A 13,546-nucleotide genomic window follows, 5' to 3' on the forward strand; every position below is an offset into this window, starting at 1 on the left:
ATCTTTCCATTATCCTTTCCTTCCCCCATTGGGAAAGAGAACATAAGAAATAAACATATTTGATAGCAAGGCAAAGAAAATAATATCATCTATAGGCTTATAGAGTGACAGAAGAGTGTGCAAGTGTACATTCCCAAATAAACTACATAGCTAGCAAATATATCTGCAGTACAAATTCTTGTGATTCAGATTTCACAGCATCTCTCATATGCACATGGCCCCTTCTCTCTTCTGACTCTGACACTACCCTGGTTCAGGTCCTCATCACCTTGCCTGGACTGTTGTAGGCAGTAACCTTCTATTGGTCTCCAAGCCTCATTTCTCCCCACTCTATTCCATTCTCCACTCAACTGTCTTCCTAAAGTACAGGTCTGACTTCATTACATGCTCTTACCCCATTAAATAAACTCTGGGGGTTCTCTTTCTTCTCTGAGTTCCAAGGCTCCAGGTCCCCCCAACACAGTATGCAGAGTTTCCCAAATCCTCTGTTTGACATTCAAAACCCTTCATAAATTGCCCCCCCTCCTACTTTTCCAGTCTTCTTAACTCCTCAGTCCTCTCCAAATACTCTGTAATCCAGTAACACCGGCTTCCTTGCTGCCACTCAAACAGGACAATCCCATCTCCTGGCTTGGGGTAGTTTCAGTTGCTGTCTCCCATGCCCAAATCTCTCTCCCTTCTCACCTCCGCCTCCTAGCTTTCTTCAAATCTCAGCTAAAATCCCACCTTCTACAAGAAGTGTAAGGTATATTTGAATGGATACAGTAATTAATACATGTTCACAGTAACATATAAGGCACACATGATAGCATTGTTATCTGCCTACATGTACAATTTTAACTTTGCCTGTAAAAGCATGTTAGTTTGGTCATCAGTTGAACAAATGTAGCTGTTTTCTGATACAATAAACTATCTTTCTCTATATCTGAAGTATTTGATAATATGGGCCGACTATTTACCTCATTACAACTATAGCCCTGTATTCTTAAGCTAGAGTTCATAGTAGAAGACCCAGGTTGGCTAATAGTTCTACTATACATGTTCTGTGGTTGTAGCTGTTCTCTAGGAATCTGTATCACTAAAATTCTAAGTTAACTTCCTTGTTAATTATCACTTTAGCTTCAATATCATGTAGCCCTCCTTTGTCCATTTCAAGTTGTGTAGTTCATCTGATACATAGTCTCCTTACTCTTTTTCCTGTGTTTGTGTATTTTTCTCATGTATCCTAATTATGAAAAGTAGCAAATCCGATCTCCTTCCTTCATTCTCTACTGGAATCTTCCCCCTTTTACTCCTCTCTTTTTTTTCTTTAAGTCTACAGAACAAAACCAGTCCTCTCCTAGTGCTTCTGTTTTTCTCACTCATCTCCCCCAATGCCCTTTGAAGAGAAGACATTTTTTCTTTAGAAAATTTTTTTCTTATAGCTGCTAATAGCTTGAGTTTCTTCTTCTGAAAACTGTCTATTTATATCCTTTGACAGTTTAGTAATTGAGGAATGGTTCTTATCTTTATAAATTTAACTCAGTTCCTTATGTATCTTATAAATGAGTCCTGTGTCAGAAAAAGTAACTATAAAGATTTTTCCCCCTTATACTTGCTTCTCTTCTAATTTTAGCTGTGTTGATTTTACGCAAAAAATTTAATTTTGTATAATCAAAATTGTTCATTTTACCTTCTGTGATTCTCTTTCCTTGTTTGGTCATGAGCTCTATCAGTATCCAAAGATATGAAAGGTAATTTCTTCCTTACTCCTATAATTTGTTAGCAATATTCTTGATATATTTGTCATGTACCCATTTGGCAATTCTGGTCTTTTCCTTAGAAATGCTCAAATATACAATTCCCTCTTCTCCTTTCCCCTTCCCAAATACGCAGCTTTGCAGAGTGAGTTATTCTTGATTCTAAGCCTATCTCTTTTACCATCTGAAATATTATATTCCAAATTGTCCTCTCATTTATGGTAGAAACTTCTAGGTCTTGTGTAATCCCAACTGGGAAACTTTGGTACTTAAACTTCTTTTTGGATGCTTGCAGGAATCATTTGATGGGAGAGGGCTTTGGATTTTGGTTGTAATACTCTTGGAACTTTTCTTTTTCCATTTGCTTCAAGTGTCTTTACTTTCTCCAATACTTGTACCAGTAGAACTAAGCAGTTTTCATTTATGATTTCTTGAAATGTAATATCCAAATATTTTGAAGGTATTGAAAGATTTTCTTTATCATGGATCTCAAGAAGTGTATCAAAGGTAAATTCTCTCTCCTTGGCCTCTTTTCCAAGTCAGTTTTTTTTATAGAAGATATTTTATATTTTCTTATTTTTTTCAATCTTTTGATTTTGTTCCAATATTTCTTATTGGCTTGGGGAGTCATTGGTTTCTGTTTGATCTCTTCTATTTTCAGGAAAATCCATTACTTGGATAGCATTTATGACTTTCTCTGATTTTTCCTGATTCTTTCAAGTGCTTTTTTCCCCCACTTGTAAAAAAAAAAAAAAGAAAATCATGCTTCATGTCTTCTAGGTATTCATGTGGTTCTTGTGGAAAATCTATTTTTTCCTTTGAGTATCTGCTTATAATTGTTATGGAGTTAGATTTGTAATAATTAATACTTGTTGGTGTTTTCTTTGATTTACTCATCTCTCCAGCTTTAGTTCTTGAATTGGGGCTTTGGATCAGGGCCATACTCTGTCATCTACTATTCTTTTGGGTGAGATAATTAGCCATGGTGGGTCTTCTGGATCCTTGTACCAACCTCACTTCATGGTGTTTGGCCCTGTAAAATCCAAAGAGTTGGATCTTCAGGACCTCTCGCATCGCTGGACAGAGTGTTAAGGACCTCAAAGCCCTTAGGCTTAGACTTTCCCAGTCTGAGCACTGAGGCACACTGCTAGTTAGCATTGTTCCCCTGGGCTTCCAAAGTGCCCATCCTAGGGCTTTCTCAAGGAAGCCTTATCCTCCTCCCACATCTGGATATAGAGCCTACTAGGTTACACTTGTCTGTTTTCTGGTTGTGCTAACACTTGCTTTGCTTAAAAGTTTCCCTTTTCTATTTTTGGGCTTTTGTGGACCTCTGAGGTTGAAGAAGTCACAATAGTTTTTCATTGCATTTCTTGATTGATCAGGTATGAGTTGGGGGAGAGGCGGTTCTCAAATATTTGGGAGCTAGGAGGCCCTCTTGGTAGAAAATCTACTCCTATCCTCCTGCTGAGCTTTTTGCCTCAGCCAATGTTTGACGCTCATGGTACTGGAGAATTCCCAAGGTCCAATTTCTCATGATCCAATTCTGAGTTTGAAGACGCAGTGCTCTTGCAATGCTTGTTGTCAGCACTTCATTCTGTTTTCCTATAAAGATCTTCTTTTTACTTGTCCTTTATTCTTCAAGAGAACCATAACATCAGGAAAATGATGCCATGACTTTTAAGTGAATTGGGATTAAGTGAGAGAAGGCTGTGCCAAGTCCCCAGCCTCACTTTCTCCTCAGGAGCCATCTGGGTCCAGGGGCAAGATATAGATCAGGATGACTGGAGATGTCCCCCAAAGATATGTATATGTTCTGTGGAAAGTCAAGGCTTGAAGATTTTCACTCTTGTTTTGCAGTATCTCAGTAGTATGTCGAACAAGCTATAATTATTTCCAGTTAGTCCTAAAGCTTCACTCAAAGATGGTAGAGCTGTATATATTTGAGCCATTTTATCCAACTTCTTTGAAAATTTTCAAGCTTACTTTGATGCATCTCAGTTATGGTTAATTACTTCAAAAGCTGCAAAAAAGTATTTTTCTCAACTTTCTAGTTATAGATGTGTAAGTAGTGAATAAGTAAGGGTGTGATTGTGAGAATTATGAAAGAAGTAGAAACCATAGCATTTGGTATCTTACTGGAACACTCAAAGGATACTGTTTTTGACAGGAATAGGGAAGTTTGGAAGAAGGATGGGATTTTGGGAAAAGATAAGTTCTGTTTTGGTCATGTTGAGTTTGATATGCCTGGGGGACATCCTAGAGCAATCAATAATGTCATGTTACAGCATTGTCAAAAAGGATGTGAATAGAGAAAAGGCTGTGTTCAGATTTGACAGTTTAGAGATAATCGGTAACTTTAGAAAGAACATTTTCAATTGAGTGGTGAGGTCGGAAGCTACATTGCAAAAAGCTGAGAAGATAGTCAGATGGGAGGAAACAAGCAACAAATGTAGACAGCTTTTTGTAGAAATTTAAATTAGAAATGGAGACCTGTAGGATGATTTGAGGGGGATGGAAGGTCTCATGAAACTTTTTAAAGAATACGTTTGGGAATGTTTATAAGGCAGCAGAGAAAGAACTAGTAGATGGTGGCAGGTTGAATATTAGAAAGAGGAGAAGGGGAAGTGATGGCAGAGGCAATCTCCTGGAGAAAAAATGGGAGGGGCATGGAACCAAGGACACACTTAGAGGGGTTAACTTCAGCAAGAAGGGCCACCTCATTATCAGAGATTGGAGTACAGGAGTAAAGAGTAAGGGATGATGTCAAGGAATTGAGAGATTTAGAGAAGGAAAGAATAGGGAGTTCATGGATAATGGCTGCTTTTAAAGTATCAGGCAAGTTTCCCAGCTCAGAGATTTGGGGAAAGTGGAGGTGAGGAAGATATGAAGAAAGAAGAGAAGGCTTGTAACTGCCTCTATATGGAAGAAGTCACAATTTCTTAACTCCAGTGAGGGCTCAATTGAAATTAGATGACCTTATATAATTTATAATGGACCCAGTCAGCTTGTTTCTAGTTCTTCAACTTTCTTCAGGAGCAAAGGAGACATACAGTAGAACCAATTCAGGATTGAGGGTTTTCCATTGCATGATTAGAGATTGGCCAGGGGGCCAGTGGATTTGGGAATAGAGGACAGTGTGAAGTTTAACTGGCTATTTATAGGGTCAAGCATGGGAAAGGAAGAAAGTGAAATCAGAGCACTTCTGATGACCTGAGAAAATAGTGAGGAGTGAGGAATTTGAGGTTATAATGAGGGCAAAGAATAGGTGTAGGGGATTAGCCACAGGGAGAGATGAAGTGTAATAGGTTATGATCAAATAGAGGAATATAATGCTTTTTGATCTTATAATTGGAACACTTGTGGGTAATGATGAGATCTGGTGTGTGAGTGTTGTATGCAGCTGAGGTGGAAATACGGACAGTGTAAAGGGAAAGAGAGAGTGGGATGAACAGGGGTGTTGGGGTTTCATGATGTGTTGTTGCAACACTGTCTTAAAGAATTCAGTCAGACCGTCTCTAATCCAAGTATGAGCATTTATTGAGTATTGATGCCCCTCAGAAGAGATCTAATTTCCAAGAAGAACCAGCACCTTCAGAGAAAGCAAGATGGATGTTTATAGAGTAAAGATGAAAATTATGAATATTAAAAAGGCAGGAAGGGTTAGTTAAGGGATTAGTTAATAGAGGAAGGGTCCCAGCCACAGTGGAACTGTGCATGCAGTTACCCACAGTGCATGTAGAAAAACCCATTGAGGCGAGTATGCATGTATGATAATAATATGGCAAAAATACTGGAGTGATTTGCCATTTCCTTCTTCAGCTCATTTTACAGACAAGGAACTGAGGTAAACACTATTAAGTGACTTGCTCAGAGTTCACACAGCTAGTAAGTGTCTGAGGCCAGATTTGAACTCAAAAAGATGAGTTTTCCTGACTTTAGACCCAGTACTCTATCCACCATACCACCTAGCTGCCCTAAACTAAATTTTAGTGAACTGAATTGAGGCCTGGTTAAGGTGGTAGTGGACCTTTATCCAACATCAAAATCTTTACAGTTCACAGCATGGTGTTTGAGGTTCAATTGTACAGTGGCACCCTAGAACCTTAGTGTTGAAATGCACCTCAGTGATGATCTAGGCCAACGTGTACCTGAAGCACTAATCTCTAATAAAAAGTTATCCTGCCTTTGTTTGAACAAGTTCTGTGTATGACAAGGAGCTTACTCTTCATTGAGGAAGTCCATTTTTCTCTGGGAAAGCATTTTTACTTGTATATAGTCTGAAGAGACACATAGACCAGTTAAATAACAACCTTAAAGGCTGTATAACTTGGTGCCAAATCCTTTGGAGGGATAATAATTCTTATTACAGAGGTTATAGCATGAAGAGATTGCTATTAACTGGAATAATAGATGTAAAAGGCAAGGAAAACTTGCATTTTCATGAGTATCTTAGCTTTTGATTTTAGACTTTATTTGTCCTGTTTGTTTCTTAATGTCTTTCTTCCTTTACTATTTTAATTTAAAATCCATGAATGATTCTCAAAATAGAACTGTTAACGGTACTGGTTGCTTAGAAACTGTCATATTTATTGATTGCCAATGAGTCGCTTGTACAGACAAAAAAGCTATCCCAAAGGCAATATGGCCATAGTGAATGGGAGACTTAGGAAGTCCCTTTTCTGACATGTAACCTTGGGCAAATCCCTTAAACCCCTCAGTGCTCCAGAAATTTCTCTAAGACTGGAAGCTGCAGTTTCTTTAAGACTGAAATGTTGGGTCTCCTTCATGAGAGTTCACTATTCAAGTGAAATCCCAGCTTTGGTCCTATCTCTAGCTAGCTAGCTCCTGTGTGGCAATAAAAAATCACCACGTGGAAATGTGTTCAGTATTCCTTCCTTCTTACAATATGTCCTCTTTAGAGTTGGAATGGGGTAGCCCTCCCTGGTGCCTTTGTTTTTAAATGCCGTGCTAGGTTTTTGGCTGCTGCTTAAAGACAGTGGAAGTGGCAATGAGTTTTTTACTTTGGAGTATTTAATTCCTTCCAGCGAGAAAAGTAGTTCCTAAAAGCTGAGTCATATTTAGTGGTTTCATAATGTATCTTTCTGTTTGCAATGGTGTACCAGATTAATGTTCTTTGGTTAGATTTGTTTCCAGAAATAAACTCATTAGCATGTTGCTAAACAGAGAGCTAGCTTTTTTCTCCCCTTACAATCATCTTACTTAAAAGCAGTCTTTTAAGGAAAAAAAAACCTGTGGAATTACAGGTAAAATTCCTTTTTCTTTATAGCTTAGACCTCTAGATAGAGTTGATATGACTTATACTTTAAGGATTTCCATTTTTTTTATTGATTATATTACATGGTTAAAGCTGGAGTGCAAGGGAATAAATTTTTTGTAATAAGGTTATCTAATGAATACTTATGCTGAAATTGACAGTAATTGATAATCATAGCTACATCCTCCCCACTCCCTGTTCCTCCTGCACTCACCAAGAAGGATGATTAAAAGGAGATTCTCCTGTGTTATCTAAAGAGGTAGCCAAGGGAGCCAATTAAATTCAATTCAAAATATCTTCTCCCTTTATACAGTGACAGAAGGCAAACTAACAATCTGGCCAGTTAATGTTTTAGGGGATAAATGAGAGATTTTATTAGCTCAATTTTTCAATTCAATTTTCATTTTTTAACTAAGAAAGGTTAAAAAAAAATTTGAGCTTTTCCTTGTCATGGCATTTACTGGGGCCATATCACTACCATTCATTAAGTGCCTAATATAGGCACTGTGCTAAGTTCCATAACCTCTAAGCTAAGGCAAATATTTGTAACCTTTTCCAAATCCTCATCCCTTAGTGCCATTTCTTGCAGATGTCAGGAGTTTTTACTTTTCAGAATACCAGATGGAATGCATCAATTGGAGACTATTAGAACAGCTGTGATTACCTTCATAGTTCCTGTGAGATAAGGTGTTTTGCCTTCCTTCTCCCACTTCTGTTTAGTTTTTGAAATGCCTGTACCTACTAGTGATTCAATTAATCAAATTTTTTCCACCCCACACCCCTTTGTCTTACAGACCATAAAACCATGGGAAATACAGAAAGCCAAAATGTAGAGCACAGGTTTTATGGTGAGAAGCAGGGGAACCTGTCAAGGAAGCATACATCCCATTCTCTTCGCTTGTCCAACAAGACCCGACGGATGAGGCATGCTTCCTCTGCAAGGGTGATCCACAGGAACTCTGAAGTGAGCACTCGATCCAGCAGCACTCCTAGCATCCCACAGTCTCTGGCAGAAAATGGCATGGAACCCTTCTCTCAAGAAGGCAACCTAGAAGATTTTGGGAGTCCAGTTTGGGTAGGACGGGTGGGTATGGGCTTGAGACCTGTCTCTTGTCATACCGATTCTTCCATCACTCCTAGTATAGACAGCAGCACAATCCTTACAGCAGCCTCTGCACAAAGCATGCCAAACTCTGAGGAGAACAGGCTTTATGGGAATGACTCTACGTATTTGCCTGAGGGAGGCAGAAGGCAGCGTCCCTATACAACCAATGGGACCACATTCATGGAAACTTCAAGCTTTAAAAAGAAACGCTCAAAATCTGCAGATATCTGGCGAGAGGACAGTTTGGAATTTTCACTGTCTGATCTGAGCCAAGAACATTTAACAAGCAACGAAGAGATCTTGGGTTCAGTGGAAGAGAGAGACCGTGGGGTGGATCGGGGGATGGAAGCCAGGGATGGTTCACAGCAGCTGAGTACCTGCCACCGTGCCAATTCCCTGGGTGTCTTGTATGTACCCGAGAATAACGGAGTGAAAGCAAACCATGGACCAAGGAGCAAATTTGTGGGATATTGTGGGAATTTAATGTCTGATGTTCCAGATCTTGCAAACCGTAAGATGCCATCAGCTGTTGCCGAGGATACTCCTCCGTACAGTAATTATAATACACTTCCCTGTAGGAAATCTCACTGTCTTTCTGAAGGTGCCACCAACTCACAAATTAGCCATAGCAACAGCATGCAAGGCAGAAGAGCAAAAACAACTCAGGTAAAGTGATTTAATTCTACTTAAGCATTTTAGAAAAGATCTTTAAAAATACACATCTCTTCTGTTAGAGTATTCCATTCATTTTGACCAGCTTTCTAATGTTTTAAAAGGACGGGGTGATATGCTGGTAGCTCTGTTGCTACTTTTCTCAGGAAAATCTCTTCTCGATCCTTTATCTTGGAGTTTCATGCATAAGGGGTAGGGCTTAGGAGAAGGGAGAGAAACAGGAAATGGGAATAACTTGTCAGTGCAAACTTGACTGTTTGTTTCTTCCAAACATTCTTTCTACCTTAGAAACATTGTCTCCATGGACAGAATACTTTTGGTTGTAGGGAGACTGGAAGCTTGACCTCTAAGATGTTTTCAGCCTTTAAATCTAATTTAAATGGGTAGGAGGAGGGTTAGAAGGGAACAAGTCTTAGTTGGAGTTGTTACTTCAGAGACACTCTGAATGAGTGAAGTAGCTTGCATTTGGTTTTCTTTGCTGTACAGTAAGTAGTTGGCTATATTCTGTCTTATAGAAACCATTTCAATTTCCCTTTTCTTTCTGGGTAAGAGAGTTGGAAGATCCAAGTTCCATTCCTTGCCTTACACCCAGTTAGTTCCAGCTTGATCGAGTTCACTAAAACACTTTTGCCCTCAGCTTTCTCCTCTGTCAAATGTGAACTCTAATACTTGCCCTAACCATCTCCCAGTGTGGTTTTAAGAATTAAGTCATTTATGTGAAATCGCTTTGAAAAGTTAAAATTTCTGTGTAGATATAAGATCATAGTAATTATCACTGTTGTTATTAATAACGATAATAAGAATGCTAACAGAATCTTTCCCTGACACTCATTCTGTTCTTGTCCCTCAGTTTCTTATGAGAAAGTCTTTGGTTTTTGTTGGAGGCACTACCTAGGGCAATTTCCCTTTAAGTTAGTTATATTGCAAACTCCCAACAGAACTGGGATCGCATGACAAGCTTCAGTTCAGTCTGCTTTGACTGGATTGGAGGAGAGCAGAGGGTAGGTAGACAGTCAATCCTGACCAGAAATGGCACGTCTGTTTGGCATATTCAGAAGATATTAATTCACACTCTTAAAACACCATAATATCTTTTACACAATGACTGTTGTCAGTGGAATGAAGGACTGAAATTATGAAACAGATTCAGAGACTGGGTTAGAAGATAAAAATTGCATTCGTCTTTAATGACTTAGATGACTTCCCCACATTGCCTTTTTTTTTTTGATCCTGGAGTACAGTGATGTTTGCTTCCTTTCTTGTGACCTGCAAGAAAAAGATTCTTAGCTTGGGAAGGTGAGCATCAGGTATGCATCCTGATACGCAAACTGAGTTATTTTTAAACCAATATTCTCTTCTTAAGGGACCTCTAGGCACAGCCTCCTTTCAGTTAGTATGACTGTGGGGGTCGATGAGAAATAGTAAGTGAGAGAAATCTAGAGAGTGAATAAACGGAAGGTTTCACAGAATTCACAGAAGTGCTTACTGTGCTGAAGTTGTAGAGGGGAAAAACATCTTATAATTAACCTTAAACTTGAATTTAAGAAGCTATGCGCAGAACACATTTGCCAAATTTCAGAATTGTGCCTAACGCCCTGTTGGCTAGGTGGTTCCATGTTTTCGAAACTGAAAAAAGCCAGGTAGAAATGTTTTTAGGTAGATACACAAATGGAGATGTAAACCCTTTAGGCAATGTGCTTATTAGTGCGTGACGTGGGCATTGTAGGTGCTTAATGAAGATTTGCTGACTGAGTAGATGGTACCAACAGAAGATTCTCAAAAGATTCTATCTCCATGTTAGAAGGTGGCTCTTTGAGGCCCCAAATGATTCCAAGCTGCAAGGGACCTTAGAGATCATGAAGTCTGATCCATTCATGTTTTACAGATGAGAAAACTGAGCTCCATTCTCAGAGGAATAAAGAAAAGACCTATGAGTTCCCAATGCAGATCACAAATTTCTGTGACTTATTAGATAAGGCTAGGTAAAGCCTGCAGCTTTCATGTGCATTGGCATTATTATCCACAATGACTCTGGGTCCTATGTATATATGTTGACATTATATACTGCCTCAAAGTATTTAACTGAGAGAATCTGAATTAGCAGTTGCTTGTATTCATCTCTATGGACCAATTGCCTCCAGAGTTTAATTAGAGTCCAGTTTTACTTTTGAAACAGGTTTAGAACTTCACTTTCTAATGTACTTATGTAGTTACAAAATTTTCATCCTCACATTATAATCTTTCCTGTCCTGTTGGGACTTTTGAAGACGATTTAGAGAAATCCTTTAGTGCCATTTAAGAGGGAAAGCCACGTTCTGTGTTTAAAGGGTAAGCATTATATTGCAGCCCTTTTAATATAGCTTCCACTGAGTGGTTGCTTTAAAAGTGAATTTCAAAGAAAATCATTACTGATAGTATATGATATGGGCCTGTTACTGAGCCAGTGGCAATGATTTGACAGCCCTGTCAGTTAATTTGTATTATATTTATATATAATCTATATTTATATTAATCTCTGTTTGACACACGGTGGGGAATTTCCATTTTACTGCCTCATAGTATCTGTGTGGTGTGGTAACAAGGCAAGATATTTCTCAATCAGGTCATAACTCACAGGATCATAGAACTTAGAGCCAGCAGTGACCAAAGAAGCCATCTAGTTCACCTTATTTCACAGGGGAAGAAACTGAGATCCAGATAGATTGAGTAACTTGCCAAAGGTTGCACAGATAATAAGTGACAAAAATCACTTGAACCTAGGTTCCTGGACTCCAAAGTCAGTACTCTTCCTCTTCCTTTGACTGTACTGCCACTTGTTGCTGTGTTTCTAATGAATGATTTCTGTAAAGGTGTTTTAGAATCAGAGTGATGGAATTGTAAAGGTGCAAAAGGAAGAAAATCTTTGATGAATCATCTAATCCATATCCCTTAGGGATGGTGAAATTAAAACCCACGTCAGTTAAATTATTTGCCCAAGATCACAAAGATAGCAGATGAGATAGGACTTAAGTTTTCTGACTCCTAGTTCAGTGCTCATGGGAGGAATTTTTCCAATAAGTATGAACATAATTGGATTTTAATATTGAAAAGTAGAGGTATTTTCAGTACCCACTCTACTGTAGTTGCTGAGAGGCACGTACAATCCCTCCTAGCTCATATCTCTCTTCCTCTTCTCTGCTAGAAAGCTATCCACACTGGATTTCTCCCTTTCCTTTTCTCTTACTCTCTTCGAAACCGTAACCCCCTGTAGTCTAATTTGACTTTTAACTTTTTCTAAGTGGCCAAATTGAACAGCCTTTTCTCAATCCTCATTCTTCAGCAGGCTTTGACCCTTTTGCTCACCCTTTTCTTGTTGATAGTCTCTCCTCTCTAGCTTTTCCTGACTTGATTCTCCAGAGAATCTCCTGCTTCTCTTGGTATCTGTCTGATCTCCTTCCCAGTCTCCTTTGCAGGTTCTTCATGTCAGGTTAACTAAACATAGCTGTTCCCTAAGTCCCTGCCCTAGGCCCTCTTCTACTTTATGTTTACCTGTTTGGTGATCTCAGCTTCCATAGAGTCAGATATCATATTTATATAGATAATTTCCAGATCTATGTACCTAGCCCTTAACTGAGGGCTCTCTGATTATCCAACTTAACTGAACCCCAGTGTCTAATCACTAACTTTCTTTTGATTGCCTGGAACTGGATATTTGGTAGTCAAATTCAGCATATCAGTAACTGAACTTATTATCTTTGCCCCCCAAATCTTCCACCTTCCCAACTTCCCTATTACTTTTGAGAATCCTTTCACTTACCTAGAATTGCAATTTCAATGTCATCCTCACCACCTTAACTCACTCAACCCCAAATATCTGATCCATTGTCAAATCTTGTCATTCACAGAATATCCTCTCTCCATTCACACAGCTACCACTCTGTTTCATTCCCTCATCACTTCTCACCTAGATTATTACAGTAGTTTTCTAATTGGTCTCCCTGCCTCTTCTATCCCTGTTCCAATCCATCTTCCACTCAGCTGCTTAAGTGATTTTCCTAAAGTGCTAGTTTGACCTTGTCACTCCCTGTTGTTTCCAGTCATGCCTAACTTTTCATGACCCCACAGACCATGGCATGCCAGGCCCTTTTTTCTTCCATTTGATCTCTCAAAATGAGTTTATGTTCATTCCTTCCATGACACTATCCATTCATTTCATCCTCTGCTATTCCCTTTTCTTCTTGCCTTTAATCTTTCTCATCATCAGGGTCTTTTCCAGTGAGTCCTGTCTTCTCATTGTGTGGCCAGAGCATTTAAGCTTCAGCTTCAGTATTTGACCTTTCAGTAAATAGCCTGAATTAATTTCTTTAATTATTGGCTGATTTTATCTCCTTGCTGTCCAAAGGACTTTTCAACAGTCTTCTCTAGCACTACAATTCAAAAGCATGGATTCTGCAGTGCTCAGCTTTCCTTAAAGTCCAACTCTCCCAGCCATACATTGTTAGAGGAAAAACCATAACTTTGACTGTACAGACCCTTTGTTGGTAAGGTAATGTTTCTGCTTTTTAGTATGCTGTCCAGATTGGCCATAATTTCCCTTCCAAGGAGGAAGCTTCTTTTTAATTTCATGGCTGCAGTCACCATCTATTGGAGCCCAAGAATACAAAAACCTGACACTGATTCCACTTCTTCTCCCTCTATTTACCAGGAAGTGATGGGGTCAGTTGCTAACATCTTAGTTTTTTTAATGTTAAGCTTCAAGTCCAGCTTACACTCTCC

The 13,546-nt window shown here is 38.9% G+C and overlaps 1 protein-coding gene across 8 annotated transcripts in view; it reads left to right on the forward strand.

Moving 5' to 3' along the window:
* The window catches only part of TIAM1 (TIAM Rac1 associated GEF 1), a 320,249-nt gene that overhangs the window by 185,501 nt on the left and 121,202 nt on the right, over positions 1 to 13,546 (forward strand). For 7 of the 8 annotated variants that reach the window (XM_072615007.1, XM_072615013.1, XM_072615014.1 and 4 more), the window contains one exon: positions 7,809 to 8,785. The exons of the other annotated variant lie outside the window; for it this stretch is intronic. In XM_072615007.1, the coding sequence (XP_072471108.1) occupies positions 7,820 to 8,785 (966 nt within the window). In that variant the 5' untranslated portion in view covers positions 7,809 to 7,819. The remainder of the gene's footprint in view (positions 1 to 7,808; positions 8,786 to 13,546) is intronic. 8 annotated transcript variants of the gene reach the window in all.

This window comes from Notamacropus eugenii, chromosome 5, assembly GCF_028372415.1.
Source record: "Notamacropus eugenii isolate mMacEug1 chromosome 5, mMacEug1.pri_v2, whole genome shotgun sequence".
Taxonomy (NCBI): Eukaryota; Metazoa; Chordata; class Mammalia; order Diprotodontia; family Macropodidae; genus Notamacropus; species Notamacropus eugenii.